Genomic DNA, 16,469 nt, shown 5'->3' with positions numbered 1-16,469 from the left:
CCCTAGCACTACACAGCTGATTCATAGTCGGATGATGAGTTGGTTATTTGTAAAGGCTGTGTGGTGCCGGAGGGCAGGACTGAGTTTGGGAAACTGGCTTAATGGTGAAGAGCGTTGGGCAAGTAACCGAAAGGTCGCTGGTTCGAATCCCCGACCTGACTAGGTGAAAAATCTGTCAATGTGCTGTTGAGCAAGACTCTCAACCCTAATTGCTCCCGTGTCTGACCACGTGCTTCTACCAGGATATTGAAATGGCTTCTGGGGGACTCTTTGTACTTGTGTTAATCTGTCTGTACTCTGCACCTGTTTAGGTCTGTACTGAGGTGTGTTGATGTGCTGGGTCTGTACCCCCTTCTCTGTCTGTACTCTGCACCTGTTTAGGTCTGTGCTGAGGTGTGTTGATGTGCTGGGTCTGTTCCCCCTTCTCTGTCTGTACTCTGCACCTGTTTAGGTCTGTGCTGAGGTGTGTTGATGTGCTGGGTCTGTTCCCCCTTCTCTGTCTGTACTCTGCACCTGTTTAGGTCTGTGCTGAGGTGTGTTGATGTGCTGGGTCTGTTCCCCCTGGTGTGTGACAGGTAGCCGGCAGGCTCCACGTAGAGCTGATGCGTGTCAGCGGGGCGGTGCCGGACCGGCTGGAGGGGGGAGATGACTCGTCAGAGAACTCCAGTGAGAGCAGCATCTACGATGTGATGGACACTCAGGGAGAGATGGTCCACATGGCCAGGAAACTCACCTGCAGGGTACATCTCATACACTACTACTGTCTGTCTGGTCCTGGAGGGTTGCTGCCGTCTCCTGCCACTTAACCCTCTGACTGCTCAACGGGCTCCATAGTAGAACTGTCCTCTGTTCGAACTCCTCAGTATATATAGCTGCTCAGTATATATAATTCCTCAGTATATACAACTCCTCAGTGTATATAATTCCTCAGTATATATAATTCCTCAGTATATATAATTCCTCAGTATATAGAACTCCTCAGTATATATAATTCCTCAGTATATAGAACACCTCAGTATATATAATTCCTCAGTGTATATAATTCCTCAGTATATACAACTCCTCAGTATATATAATTCCTCAGTATATACAACTCCTCAGTATATATAATTCCTCAGTATATACAACTCCTCAGTATATATAATTCCTCAGTATATAGAACTCTTCAGTATATATAATTTCTCAGTATATACAACTCCTCAGTATATATAATTCCTCAGTATATACAACTCCTCAGTATATATAATTCCTCAGTATATAGAACTCTTCAGTATATATAATTTCTCAGTATATAGAACTCAGTATATATAATTCCTCAGTATATAGAACTCAGTATATATAATTCCTCAGTATATAGAACTCAGTATATATAATTCCTTCAGTATATATAGCTGCTCAGCATGTGTCTGTGTGTCTTTCGGAGGATTAGGAATAAGCAGGAGAACAGTGGATCTGTGTAGATTGGACAATAACGTTGTCTTCTTCGTGGTGTTTTTCTACTACAGGTGCGTATCAGGGAGGCCACGGGGCTGCCTCTCAACCTGTCCAACTTCGTCTTCTGCCAGTACACCTTCTGGGAGGGGGCGGAGCCTACGGTGGCCCCGCCCATGGTCAGCCCAGACGCGCCAACCACGCCCCGCACCCCCGACGCCCAGTTCACCGTCCGCTTCGACCACTGCAAGGTAGGGAACGTAGGGTTACAACATTATGGTGACTTATCTCAACTTCCCAGGTTTCCAGAAATCCCCAAAGGAGGAATCTGGATTTCCTCCTGACTACTTCCTGATTTCGGGACTCTTCAACTGGGATTTCCTCCTGACTACTTCCTGATTTCGGGACTCTTCAACTGGGATTTCCTCCTGACTACTTCCTGATTTCGGGACTCTTCAACTGGGATTTCCTCCTGACTACTTCCTGATTTCGGGACTCTTCAACTGGGATTTCCTCCTGATTACTTCCTGATTTCGGGACTCTTCAACGTGGATTTCTGGGAAACCAATGAATTTTGGAAAAGTTATTTCACATGATCCTCTGCTGGCTGTCCCTGACACTAACGCTGAGGATTCTGTTAGAATATCTCTGCATCCCAAATGGCTCTCTGTTCCCTATACAGTTGACTACTTTAGACCAGGGCCCATATGTCACATTATTCTCATGTTTCTGCTCATCATTGATGTTTGATATAGTATCTCTCTGTGTGTGTAGGAGTGTGTGATCTGCTCATTGTTGATGTTTGATATAGTATCTCTGTGTGTAGGAAGGAGTGTGTGATCTGCTCATGGTTGATGTTTGATATAGTATCTCTCTGTGTGTAGGAGTGTGTGATCTGCTCATGGTTGATGTTTGATATAGTATCTCTCTGTGTGTAGGAGTGTGTGATCTGCTCATCGTTGATGTTTGATATAGTATCTCTCTGTGTGTAGGAGTATGTGGTCCATGTGACAGAGGAGTTTTTAGAGTTCATCGCAGACGGGGCGCTGGCCATCGAGGTGTGGGGTCACCGCTGTGCCGGGAACGGACGCTCTCTCTTGGAGCTGGACGCACTGCTGGCCAAGACACGCACCCTACGAGACAGGTACACACACCGTGTGTAGAGCACATACATATTGTATCATCTCAAGGAAACATAAAGGCATGCACCACACACACACTTGCTTGTTGTGTGTAAGTTAGGGCTTGTAAGTAAGCATTTCACGGTAAGATCTACACCTGCTGTATTCAGCGCACGTGACAAATAAATGTGTGACAAATAAGTGCCATGTGATTTGTCCCTGCAGGTGGAGTGAGGTGTCTCGTCGTATTGAGCTGTGGGTTTCTATCCAGGAGCTGAATGAGCAGGGGGACTACTCTGATGTAGAGATGCATCCTGGGAAGGACATCGGTACTGGAGGAGTGTTCCAGCTCAGACAGGTAACAGGACAGGGAAGGACATTAGACTGGAGGAGTGTTCCAGGTCAGACAGGTAACAGGACAGGGAAGGACATCAGACTGGAGGAGTGTTCCAGCTCAGACAGGTAACACAACAGGACATCAGACTGGAGGAGTGTTCCAGGACAGACAGGTAACAGAGAAGGACATCAGACTGGAGGAGTGTTCCAGGACAGACAGGTAACAGGACAGGGAAGGACATCAGACTGGAGGAGTGTTCCAGGACAGACAGGTAACAGAGAAGGACATCAGACTGGAGGAGTGTTCCAGCTCAGACAGGTAACAGAGAAGGACATCAGACTGGAGGAGTGTTCCAGGTCAGACAGGTAACAGAGAAGGACATCAGACTGGAGGAGTGTTCCAGCTCAGACAGGTAACAGGACAGGACATCAGACTGGAGGAGTGTTCCAGCTCAGACAGGTAACAGAGAAGGACATCAGACTGGAGGAGTCTGTCAGTTTGTCAGATGTTTTCAGCCATTTAAAGTAGAGTGATGTCAAGATGAAACCACGTCCCACGACATCGGTTGTATAGATCCAGTGATGAATGGAAAAGATGAGCGCCGTCTAAGTTCCCGGTTTTCTTCTGTGTTTATCTTCATTGTAATTGGCCGTCTGTGTGTTAAGCAGGTTATATGGCTGGTGTGTGTGTGTTCTCAGGGTCACTCGCGCAGGCTGCAGGTGTGTGTGAAGCAGGTGCAGGACTCTGGGACTCTGCCTCTGCTGGTGGAGGCTGTTCTATCTGTCTCTATCGGCTGTGTGTCAGCACGCTCCACCAAGCTACAGAGAGCCCTGGACAGCTACCAGGTCAGTGGCACACACACTATCACACACACACCACTACACACACACACACCACTACACACACACACCACTACACACACACCACTACACACACACACACCACTACACACACACACACCACTACATACACACCACTACACACACACACACACACACACCACTACACACACACCACTACACACACACACCACTACACACACACCACTACACACACACACACACACACACACACACACACACACACACACACACACCACTACACACACACACCACTACACACACACCACTACACACACACACACACCACTACACACACACACACCACTACATACACACCACTACACACACACACACCACTACACAGTTACATGTGCACACACACACCACTACACACACACACACCACTACATACACACCACTACACACACACACACCACTACACAGTTACATGTGCACACACACACCACTACACAATCACACACAGCATATTTCTATACTGGTTTGTAAGAGATGTGTCAGTGTGTCAGTGTGGCAGTGTTGCAGTGTGTCAGTATGGCAGTGTGGCAGTGTGGCAGTGTGGTAGTGTGGCAGTGTGGTAGTGTGGCAGTGTGGTAGTGTGTCAGTGTGGTAGTGTGGCAGTGTGTCAGTATGGCAGTGTGGCAGTGTGTCAGTATGGCAGTGTGGCAGTGTGTCAGTATGGCAGTGTGTCAGTATGGCAGTGTGGCAGTGTGTCAGTATGGCAGTGTGGCAGTATGGCAGTGTGGCAGTGTGTCAGTATGGCAGTGTGGCAGTGTGGTAGTGTGTCAGTATGGCAGTGTGTCAGTATGGCAGTGTGTCAGTATGGCAGTGTGGCAGTGTGGCAGTGTGTCAGTATGGCAGTGTGGCAGTATGGCAGTGTGGCAGTATGGCAGTGTGGCAGTATGGCAGTGTGGCAGTGTGGCAGTATGGCAGTGTGGCAGTATGGCAGTGTGTCAGTATGGCAGTGTGGCAGTATGGCAGTGTGTCAGTATGGCAGTGTGGCAGTGTGTCAGTATGGCAGTGTGGCAGTATGACAGTATGGCAGTGTTGTAATGTTGTATATCACATTTGCTTCCTCTTTATATGTAAAATGTGCTGTATTGGTCAAGGAGACTCATGTAGCGCGGTGGTGGAGGTGGTGGTGGAGGAGGTGATGGTGGTGGTGGAGGAGGTGGAGGTGGTGATGGTGGTGGAGGTGGTGGTGGAGGTGATGGTGGTGATGGAGGTGGTGGTGGTGATGGTGGTGGTGGTGGTGGTGGTGGGGATGGTGGAGGTGGTGGTGGTGATGGTGGAGGTGGTGATGGTGGTGATGGTGGTGGAGGTGGTGATGGTGATGATGGTGGAGGTGGTGATGGTGGTGGAGGTGGTGGTGGTGATGGTGGAGGTGGTGATGATGGAGGTGGTGATGGTGGTGGAGGTGGTGGGGATGGTGGAGGTGGTGGTGGTGATGGTGGAGGTGGTGATGGTGGTGGTGGAGGTGGTGATGGTGATGATGGTGGAGGTGGTGATGGAGGTGGTGGTGATGGTGGAGGTGGTGATGATGGAGGTGGTGATGGTGGTGGTGGTGGAGGTGGCGATGGTGGTAGAGGTGGTAGAGATGGTGATGGTGGTGATGATGGAGGTGGTGATGATGGAGGTGGTGGTGGAGGTGGTGATGATGGAGGTGGTGATGGTGGTGGAGGTGGTGGTGATGATGGAGGTGGTGATGGTGGTGGAGGTGGCGATGGTGGAGGTGGTGATGGTGGTGGTGGTGATGATGGAGGTGGTGATGGTGGTGGTGGAGGAGGTGGTGATGGTGGGGGTGGTGATGGAGGTGGTGATGGTTGTGGAGGTGGTGATGGTGGAGGTGGTGGTGATGATGATGGAGGTGGTGGTTGTGGTGGTGGTAGTGATGGTGTGGTGACTAGCTGTGGTGATTCAGGTTCTGGGCCTACTGACATGGCTAAATCCTGGGCTGCTGTAAATCTAATGAATGTTGCAGAATGTATCGGTTCATATTAGTGTAACACATACAGAGACACACACCAGGCCCTGGGATGAGACTCCAGCACTAGACTGTAGTTCTACTGCCTAATGGTGGACTGGAGATATCTACAGTATTACAATACTGTACTGTGTATCTGGACATGATGAAATCCTAGCAGTAATCAATCTCTGCATCCTGTAGTTTTCAGATGGAGGATCCTTAGGCCATCATGTCAAAGCTGTCTGGTGTAGGGAAAGAAAGGTGCCAATCATCAATTATTCCACTGGAGGGAGGCATCTGTAGAATGATGGAACCATAGAAATATATTCATCTGCTGTGTAGAATGATGAAACCATAGAAATATATTCATATGCTGTGTAGAATGTAGAAACGTCTACATATTTTTCTGTTGTGTATCAATCAAATCCATTGAGCGATCTGATTCGGCTGCCCTCTAGTTGGACTACAATTTTTCATCTTAAGTTGACTACAGCTGGAAACCCAGGCTACCTAAGTGTGATTCTCAATCAGAGACAATTAACGACACCTGCCTCTGATTGAGAACCTGTCACGGTTGTCCTCCTCTTCATCTGAAGAGGAGAGGCGAGAAGGATCGGAGGACCAAAATGCGGCGTGATACGTGTTCATAGTGAATTTTAATCAAGAAAACACTGAACACTGAAACACTATACAAAACCAGTAAACAAAATAACAACCGTGAAGCTAATGTGAGCTGTGCTGAAACAAGCCATCAACATAGACAATCACCCACAAACACACAGTGCAACCCAGGCTACCTAAGTATGATTCTCAATCAGAGACAACTAATGACACCTGCCTCTGATTGAGAACCATACTAGGCCGAAACATAGAAATACCCCAAAACATAGAAAAACAAACATAGACTGCCCACCCCAACTCACGCCCTGACCATCCTAAATAATGACAAAACAAAGGAAATAAAGGTCAGAACGTGACAGAACCATACTCGGCCGAACACAGAAAAACAACCTAGACATACAAAACATAGAATGGCCACCCAACTCACGTCCTGACCAACTAAAACAAACAATGAACACAATAACTAGGGTCAGAACGTGACCACGCCCCCCAGAAATATGTAGCATAAAACAAATATTTCTGCCGAGGTGAACGTTGAAGAGGCTAGAACCTTCTACATGCACTTTTCCTCTTCAAGCAAAACGAGTCGTGAATAGAATCTATGTACAGTTGAGGTTAGAAGTTTAAATACACTTAGGTGGGAGTCATTAAAACTCCATTTTCAACCACTCCACAAAGTTCTTGTTAACAAACTATAGTTTTGGCAAGTCGGTGAGGACTTTCTACTTTGTCCATGACACAAGTCATTTTTCCAACAATTGTTTAGACTTATAATTCATTTATAATTCACTGTATCACAATTCCAGTGGGTCAGAAGTTTACATACACTAAGTTGATTGTGCCTTTAAACAGCTTGGGAAATTACAGAAAATGATGTCATGGCTTTAGAAGCTTCTGGAAGGCTAATTGACATCATTTGAGTCAATCGGAGATGTACCTGTGGATGTATTTCAAGGCCTACCTTCAAACTCAGTGCCTCTTTGCTTGACATCATGGGAAAATCTAAAGAAATCAGCAAAGACCTCAGAAAAAAATTGTGGACCTCCACAAGTCTGGTTCATCCTTGGGAGAAATTTCCAAATGCCTGAAGGTACCACATTCATCTGTACAAACAATAGTACGCAAGTATAAACACCATGGGACCATGCAGCCGTCATACCCCTCAGGAAGGAGATGCGTTCTGTCTCCTAGAGAGGAACGTACTTTGGTGCGAAAAGTGCAAATCAATCCCAGAACAACAGCAAAGGACCTTGTGAAGATTCTGGAGGAAACAGGTACAAAAGTATCTATATCCACAGTAAAACGAGTCTTATATCGACATAATCTGAAAGGCCGCTCAGCAAGGAAGAAGCCACTGCTCCAAAACCGCCATAAAAACATCCAGACTACAGTTTGCAACGGCACATGGGGTCAAAGATTGTACTTTTTGGATTCATTAGCTGTGTTGGATTTTGTTATACTCTATGGTTCTATGGTTTTTATTAGATTACTTGTGGTTTTTCATGTTGTTTGTCTGTAATGTTTGTAATGACTTGGTGCTGCCTATCTTGGCCAGGACGCTCTTGAAACAAAAGAGGTTTTAAATCTCAATGAGCCCTTCCTGGTTAAATAATGTTTCAACATGTTTTATATTCATTCATTTTGGAGGACAATGTTCTTTTAAAAAGTCAACAGAACTGAGATTCTCAGTCATTCTACAAACAAACGATCTGGGAGGTCATTTTTATGTAGAAGGACCAGGAAGCAGCCTTCTACCCTCCACTGCTACACACTTTTCCAGAGGAAACAGAACAATGTGATTGGTCAGTCAGTGACACCTCCAGGCCACTGACCCAGAGTTGTCCACTGCTACACACTTTTCCAGAGGAAACAGAACAATGTGATTGGTCAGCCAGTGACACCTCCAGGCCACTGACCCAGAGTTGTAGTGGATTTACATTTGACATTTTGGTCATTTAGTAGACGCTCTAATCCAGAGAGACTTACAGACAGTGGAGAGGTGTGTAGGCTACTACTCCTGTCTGTCTTGTCTGTCTTGTCTGTCTGCCTGTCTGACTGTCTGCCTGTCTGACTGTCTGCCTGTCTGACTGTCTGCCTGTCTGACTGAGTGTACTGTACTGTGCTGTATTCTGTCCTGCCAGAGGGAGGAGGAGGATGGAGATATGGATAGTTATCAGGTAAACTGTAACTCCTCAGTCTGCTGTTGTTGTTGCTGTTGCTGTTGCTGCTGCTGCATGGAAGGTGCTGCCTCCTACTACAGCGAGGGTAGAAGCATTCCCATAACTTCTGGAAAACCTTCAAATTGTTTTAGATTTCCCAGAAATGTTCAACCCTAACCACTGCCGATGATGACGAGGCACGATGGATGGAAACCAGCTTCTGGTCATGTGCTTGTAGACAGTGGGTCCCACTAAGAAGGGTGTGCAGGGGTTGGGAAACAGGAGACTAGAGGAGTAGGAGGCAGGAGGTTAGAGGAGTAGGAGGCTAGAGGAGTAGGAGACAGGAGGCTAGAGGAGTAGGAGACAGGAGGCTAGAGGAGTAGGAGACAGGAGGCTAGAGGAGTAGGAGACAGGAGGCTAGAGGAGTAGGAGACAGGAGGCTAGAGGAGTAGGAGACAGGAAGCTAGAGGAGTAGGAGACAGGAGGCTAGAGGAGTAGGGGGTAGGAGACTAGAGGAGTAGGGGGTGGGAGACAGGAGACTAGAGGAGTAGGGGGTAGGAGACAGGAGGCTAGAGGAGTAGGGGTTAGGAGACAGGAGGCTAGAGGAGTAGGGGGTCGGAGACAAGAGACTAGAGCAGTAGAAGACTAGAGGAGTAGGGGGTGGGAGACAGGAGGCTAGAGGAATAGGAGACAGGAGACTAGAGGAGTAGGGGGTGGGAGACAGGAGGCTAGTGGAATAGGAGACAGGAGACTAGAGGAGTAGGGGGTGGGAGACAGGAGGCTAGAGGAATAGGAGACAGGAGACTAGAGGAGTAGGGGGTGGGAGACAGAAGGCTAGAGGAATAGGAGACAGGAGACTAGAGGAGTAGGGGGTGGGAGACAGGAGACTAGAGGAGTAGGGGGGTAGGAGACAGGAGGCTAGAGGAGTAGGAGACAGGAGGCTAGAGGAGTAGGGGGTGGGAGACAGGAGGCTAGAGGAATAGGAGACAGGAGACTAGAGGAGTAGGGGGTGGAAGACAGGAGACTAGAGGAGTAGGGGGTAGGAGACAGGAGGCTAGAGGAGTAGGAGACAGGAGGCTAGAGGAGTAGGAGACTAGAGGAGTAGGGTGTAGGAGACAGGAGGCTAGAGGAGTAGGGGTTAGGAGACAGGAGGCTAGAGGAGTAGGGGGTCGGAGACAAGAGACTAGAGGAGTAGGAGACAGGAGACTAGAGGGGTAGGAGACAGGAGGCTTGAGGGGTAGGAGACAGGAGGCTTGAGGGGTAGGAGACAGGAGGCTTGAGGGGTAGGAGACAGGAGGCTAGAGGGGTAGGAGACAGGAGGCTAGAGGGGTAGGAGACAGGAGGCTAGAGGAGTAGGGGTTAGGAGACAGGAGGCTAGAGGAGTAGGGGGTCGGAGACAAGAGACTAGAGGAGTAGGAGACAGGAGACTAGGGGGGTAGGAGACAGGAGGCTTGAGGGGTAGGAGACAGGAGGCTTGAGGGGTAGGAGACAGGAGGCTTGAGGGGTAGGAGACAGGAGGCTAGAGGGGTAGGAGACAGGAGGCTAGAGGGGTAGGAGACAGGAGACTCGAGGGGTAGGAGACAGGAGGCTAGAGGGTAGGAGACTGGAGGCTTGAGGGGTAGGAGACAGGAGGCTAGAGGGGTAGGAGACAGGAGGCTAAAGGAGTAGGGGGTAGGAGGCTAGAGGAGTAGGGGGTAGGAGACAGGAGACTAGAGGGGTAGGAGACAGGAGACTAGAGGGGTAGGAGACAGGAGACTAGAGGAGTAGGGGGTAGGAGACAGGAGACTAGAGGGGTAGGAGACAGGAGACTAGAGGGGTAGGAGACAGGAGACTAGAGGAGTAGGGGGTAGGAGACAGGAGACTAGAGGAGTAGGGGGTAGGAGACAGGAGACTAGAGGGGTAGGAGACAGGAGACTAGAGGGGTAGGAGACAGGAGACTCGAGGGGTAGGAGACTAGAGAGGTAGGAGACAGGAGACTCGAGGGGTAGGAGACAGGAGGCTTGAGGGGTAGGAGACAGGAGGCTTGAGGGGTAGGAGACAGGAGGCTAAAGGAGTAGGGGGTAGGAGGCTAGAGGAGTAGGGGGTAGGAGACAGGAGACTAGAGGGGTAGGAGACAGGAGACTAGAGGGGTAGGAGACAGGAGACTCGAGGGGTAGGAGACTAGAGAGGTAGGAGACAGGAGACTCGAGGGGTAGGAGACAGGAGACTAGAGGGGTAGGAGACTAGAGGAGTAGGGGGTAGGAGACAGGAGACTAGAGGAGTAGGGGGTAGGAGACAGGAGACTAGAGGGGTAGGAGACAGGAGACTAGAGGGGTAGGAGACAGGAGACTCGAGGGGTAGGAGACTAGAGAGGTAGGAGACAGGAGACTCGAGGGGTAGGAGACAGGAGGCTTGAGGGGTAGGAGACAGGAGGCTTGAGGGGTAGGAGACAGGAGGCTAAAGGAGTAGGGGGTAGGAGGCTAGAGGAGTAGGGGGTAGGAGACAGGAGACTAGTGGGGTAGGAGACAGGAGACTAGAGGGGTAGGAGACAGGAGACTAGAGGAGTAGGGGGTAGGAGACAGGAGACTAGAGGAGTAGGGGGTAGGAGACAGGAGACTAGAGGGGTAGGAGACAGGAGACTAGAGGGGTAGGAGACAGGAGACTCGAGGGGTAGGAGACTAGAGAGGTAGGAGACAGGAGACTCGAGGGGTAGGAGACAGGAGGCTTGAGGGGTAGGAGACAGGAGGTTTGAGGGGTAGGAGACAGGAGGCTAAAGGAGTAGGGGGTAGGAGGCTAGAGGAGTAGGGGGTAGGAGACAGGAGACTAGAGGGGTAGGAGACAGGAGACTAGAGGGGTAGGAGACAGGAGACTCGAGGGGTAGGAGACTAGAGAGGTAGGAGACAGGAGACTCGAGGGGTAGGAGACAGGAGGCTAGAGGGGTAGGAGACAGGAGGCTAGAGGGGTAGGAGACAGGAGGCTAGAGGGGTAGGAGACAGGAGGCTAAAGGAGTAGGGGGTAGGAGGCTAGAGGAGTAGGGGGTAGGAGACAGGAGACTAGAGGGGTAGGAGACAGGAGACTAGAGGGGTAGGAGACAGGAGACTAGAGGAGTAGGGGGTAGGAGACAGGAGACTAGAGGGGTAGGAGACAGGAGACTAGAGGGGTAGGAGACAGGAGACTAGAGGAGTAGGGGGTAGGAGACAGGAGACTAGAGGAGTAGGGGGTAGGAGACAGGAGGCTAGAGGAGTAGGGGGTAGGCGACAGGAGACTAGAGGGGTAGGAGACAGGAGACTAGAGGGGTAGGAGACAGGAGGCTAGAGGAGTAGGGGGTAGGAGACAGGAGACTAGAGGGGTAGGAGACAGGAGGCTAGAGGAGTAGGGGGTAGGAGACAGGAGACTAGAGGGGTAGGAGACAGGAGGCTAGAGGAGTAGGGGGTAGGAGACAGGAGGCTAGAGAAGTAGGGGGTAGGAGACAGGAGACTAGAGGGGTAGGAGACAGGAGACTAGAGGAGTAGGGGGTAGGAGACAGGAGACTAGAGGGGTAGGAGACAGGAGACTAGAGGGGTAGGAGACAGGAGACTAGAGGGGTAGGAGACAGGAGACTAGAGGAGTAGGGGGTAGGAGACAGGAGACTAGAGGAGTAGGGGGTAGGAGACAGGAGGCTAGAGGAGTAGGGGGTAGGCGACAGGAGACTAGAGGGGTAGGAGACAGGAGACTAGAGGGGTAGGAGACAGGAGGCTAGAGGAGTAGGGGGTAGGAGACAGGAGACTAGAGGGGTAGGAGACAGGAGGCTAGAGGAGTAGGGGGTAGGAGACAGGAGACTAGAGGGGTAGGAGACAGGAGGCTAGAGGAGTAGGGGGTAGGAGACAGGAGGCTAGAGAAGTAGGGGGTAGGAGACAGGAGACTAGAGGGGTAGGAGACAGGAGACTAGAGGAGTAGGGGGTAGTTTTCCCTAGTCAAGTCTAGTGGTCAGGACAAACTCCTGGTTCTAGGTCCGGCCTCACAGAGTGGAACATGATTGGATAATGTTGTGCACTTTTGGAGGAGAACTCTTGTCTCCAAGCACAATTTTGGACCCGGGTGGCGCTGGTCCAACTAAATAATGTCATCCAAACAAAGACATGGATCAGAGAATCTTTTTAAGGCAGCACCCCAGGCCAGATACATCACTCATATTCTGTCTTTCCTACCACTCCACAGCACCCCAGGCCAGATACATCACTCATATTCTGTCTGTCCTACCACTCCACAGTGCCCTGGTGTCTGTCTGTCTGTCCCTCCGTCCTCCCACTCCACAGTGCCCTGGTGTCTGTCTGTCTGTCCCTCCATCCTACCATTCCACAGTGCCCTGGTGTCTGTCCCTCCATCCTACCACTCCACAGTGCCCTGGTGTCTGTCTGTCTGTCCCTCTGTCCTACCACTCCACAGTGCCCTGGTGTCTGTCTGTCAGTCTGTCCCTCCATCCTACCACTCCACAGTGCCCTGGTGTCTGTCAGTCTGTCCCTCCATCCTACCACTCCACAGTGCCCTGGTGTCTGTCTGTCTGTCCCTCCGTCCTACCACTCCACAGTGCCCTGGTGTCTGTCTGTCCCTCCGTCCTACCACTCCACAGTGCCCTGGTGTCTGTCTGTCTGTCTGTCTGTCCCTCCGTCCTACCACTCCACAGTGCCCTGGTGTCTGTCTGTCTGTCTGTCCCTCCATCCTACCACTCCACAGTGCCCTGGTGTCTGTCTGTCTGTCCCTCCGTCCTACCACTCCACAGTGCCCTGGTGTCTGTCTGTCTGTCTGTCCCTCCGTCCTACCACTCCACAGTGCCCTGGTGTCTGTCTGTCTGTCTGTCCCTCCGTCCTACCACTCCACAGTGCCCTGGTGTCTGTCTGTCTGTCTGTCCCTCCGTCCTACCACTCCACAGTGCCCTGGTGTCTGTCTGTCTGTCTATCTGTCTGTCTGTCTGTCTGTCTGTCTGTCTGTCTGTCCCTCCGTCCTACCACTCCACAGTGCCCTGGTGTCTGTCTGTCTGTCTGTCTGTCTGTCTGTCTGTCTGTCTGTCTGTCTGTCTGTCTGTCTGTCTGTCTGTCTGTCTGTCTGTCTGTCTGTCCCTCCGTCCTACCACTCCACAGTGCCCTTGTGTCTGTCTGTCTGTCCCTCCGTCCTACCACTCCACAGTGCCCTGGTGTCTGTCTGTCCCTCCGTCCTCCCACTCCACAGTGCCCTGGTGTCTGTCTGTCCCTCCGTCCTCCCACCCCTCATGTTTAACCAACACACTAACTTCCTTCCTGTCTGCTTCTCAACCCGCCACTGAAGAGCTGCTGCAGGAGACTTGTTGTACCACACTCAGTCACATGACCAACGCATGGCTGCTTCCATGCATGACTCATTTAGCATGACAGGGGAGTTGAGCTCAGGAATGGGGGTGGAGTGTGCATGTGTGTGGTTGTTATGGTGCTGGGTGGGTGGTTAGATCAGGGTGATGTTTTCATCAGCCAACAGTTACATTAAAGGCTCTGAGCCTGGGAGCCATTCCATTTCAATAGACCTTGAGAAAGAGGATTAAGTTTTGACTTGGCCCCTAGGGCCTCACACTGTGGCTCCTCACGGAGGTCATGTGGGGTCTACTGGGGTAAGGAAGTAGGAGTCTGCCATTTAACATCCTGTAATGCTACAGACCACTGAACCAGACCCTGGTAATGCTTTGTTTCTGATAATGGACAGAGTCCTGCTGACACTGATGCTGTCTTCTGTTGGCCTGCAGGAGGAGGACCTGAACTGTGTGAGGGACCGCTGGTCTGAGGCCCTCATCAAACGACGAGAGTATCTGGACGAGCAGATCAACAAGATCATCAACAAACAGGGTGGGTCCCAGGTCTGGACTCTACAGCTCCACTCTGTACCAGTCCTGTCTTCATTCAGTATTCTGGACTCTACAGCTCCACTCTGTACCAGTCCTGTCTTCATTCAGTTTATTCAGTATTCTGGACTCTACAGCTCCACTCTGTACCAGTCCTGTCTTCATTCAGTATTCTGGACTCTACAGCTCCACTCTGTACCAGTCCTGTCTTCATTCAGTTTATTCAATATTCTGGACTCTACAGCTCCACTCTGTACCAGTCCTGTCTTCATTCAGTTTATTCAGTATTCTGGACTCTACAGCTCCACTCTGTACCAGTCCTGTCTTCATTCAGTTTATTCAGTATTCTGGACTCTACAGCTCCACTCTGTACCAGTCCTGTCTTCATTCAGTATTCTGGACTCTACAGCTCCACTCTGTACCAGTCCTGTCTTCATTCAGTTTATTCAGTATTCTGGACTCTACAGCTCCACTCTGTACCAGTCCTGTCTTCATTCAGTATTCTGGACTCTACAGCTCCACTCTGTACCAGTCCTGTCTTCATTCAGTTTATTCAGTATTCTGGACTCTACAGCTCCACTCTGTACCAGTCCTGTCTTCATTCAGTATTCTGGACTCTACAGCTCCACTCTGTACCAGTCCTGTCTTCATTCAGTTTATTCAATATTCTGGACTCTACAGCTCCACTCTGTACCAGTCCTGTCTTCATTCAGTTTATTCAGTATTCTGGACTCTACAGCTCCACTCTGTACCAGTCCTGTCTTCATTCAGTATTCTGGACTCTACAGCTCCACTCTGTACCAGTCCTGTCTTCATTTAGTATTCTGGACTATACAGCTCCACTCTGTATCAGTCCTGTCTTCATTCAGTATTCTGGACTCTACAGCTCCACTCTGTATCAGTCCTGTCTTCATTCAGTATTCTGGACTCTACAGCTCCACTCTGTATCAGTCCTGTCTTCATTCAGTATTCTGGACTCTACAGCTCCACTCTGTACCAGTCCTGTCTTCATTCAGTTTATTCAGTATTCTGGACTCTACAGTCCACTCTGTACCAGTCCTGTCTTCATTCAGTTTATTCAGTATTCTGGACTCTACAGCTCCACTCTGTACCAGTCCTGTCTTCATTCTTAACGGGCAGGTTTTTCCCTTTTGGGACTTGGTTTCTGTTACACACCTCATCCTCACACTCCTTCTCTCTCTGTCTCTCTCTCTATCTCTGTCTGTCTCTCTCTGTCTGTCTCTCTCTCTGTCTCTCTCTCTCTGTATGTCTCTGTCTGTCTGTCTCTGTCTGTCTGTCTCTCTCTCTGTCTGTCGCCCTCTCTCTCTCCCTCTCTCTCTCTGTATGTCTCTGTCTGTCTGTCTCTGTCTGTCTCTGTCTGTCTGTCTGTCTCTCCCTGTCTCTGTCTTTCTTTGTCTCTCTGTTTCTCTGTCTCTCTGTCTCTCTCTGTCTCTGTCTCTCTCTCTCTCTCTCTCTCTCTCTCTCTCTCTCTCTCTCTCTCTCTCTCTCTCTCTAGAGAAGTCAGAAGAGGACATGGAGAGGGAGGCCAGGCTGGTGGAACAGTGGGTAGGGCTGACCGAGGAAAGGAACGCTGTACTGGTGCCCGCGCCTGGCAGTGGCATACCTGGTGCCCCTGCCCACTGGTAAGTCTGAGGGTCATTCTTTAATATACACAATGAAATAATCATTGAATGTATGTCTGCTTTTAGACATTACACAAGCTTAGAGTTTGTCTCTCTGTGGTGCTGTTTGAAACTGCTTCTGAGCCTGTGTTCTACTGTTTCACTGTTGCAGGGCCCCTTCTGCTGGGATGGAAGCTCACTTCCCAGTCCTCTTCCTGGACTTGAATGGTAAAGGCCTGGAATCACCTTCATAGTGACACATCAGACTCTGTGTGTCTCTGTCACCTCTAACATCAGACTCTGTGTGTCTCTGTCACCTCTAACATCAGACTCTGTGTGTCTCTGTCACCTCTACAGCAGACGACCTGACAGTGAATCAACAGTTAACAGGACTTAACCTCTAACATCAGACTATGTGTGTCTCTGTCACCTCTACAGCAGACTCTGTGTGTCTCTGTCACCTCTAACATCAGACTCTGTGTGTCTCTGTCACCTCTACAGCAGACTCTGTGTGTCTCTGTCACCTCT

General features: G+C 50.2%; 1 protein-coding gene across 1 annotated transcript in view; it reads left to right on the top strand.

Annotated features, from left to right (window-relative positions):
• LOC109876991 (kinesin-like protein KIF13A) overlaps positions 1–16,469 on the top strand; it is a 132,444-nt gene that overhangs the window by 100,858 nt on the left and 15,117 nt on the right. Inside the window, 9 exon segments of the mRNA XM_031811812.1 lie at positions 576–740; positions 1,506–1,682; positions 2,424–2,575; positions 2,778–2,910; positions 3,588–3,734; positions 8,478–8,513; positions 14,224–14,323; positions 15,836–15,962; positions 16,114–16,169. Of these exon segments, the coding sequence (XP_031667672.1) occupies positions 576–740; positions 1,506–1,682; positions 2,424–2,575; positions 2,778–2,910; positions 3,588–3,734; positions 8,478–8,513; positions 14,224–14,323; positions 15,836–15,962; positions 16,114–16,169 (1,093 nt within the window).

The sequence above is a fragment of the Oncorhynchus kisutch genome, unplaced genomic scaffold, assembly GCF_002021735.2.
Source record: "Oncorhynchus kisutch isolate 150728-3 unplaced genomic scaffold, Okis_V2 Okis02a-Okis13b_hom, whole genome shotgun sequence".
Lineage (NCBI taxonomy): Eukaryota > Metazoa > Chordata > Actinopteri > Salmoniformes > Salmonidae > Oncorhynchus > Oncorhynchus kisutch.
This window is presented reverse-complemented; position numbering and strand designations above follow the sequence as displayed.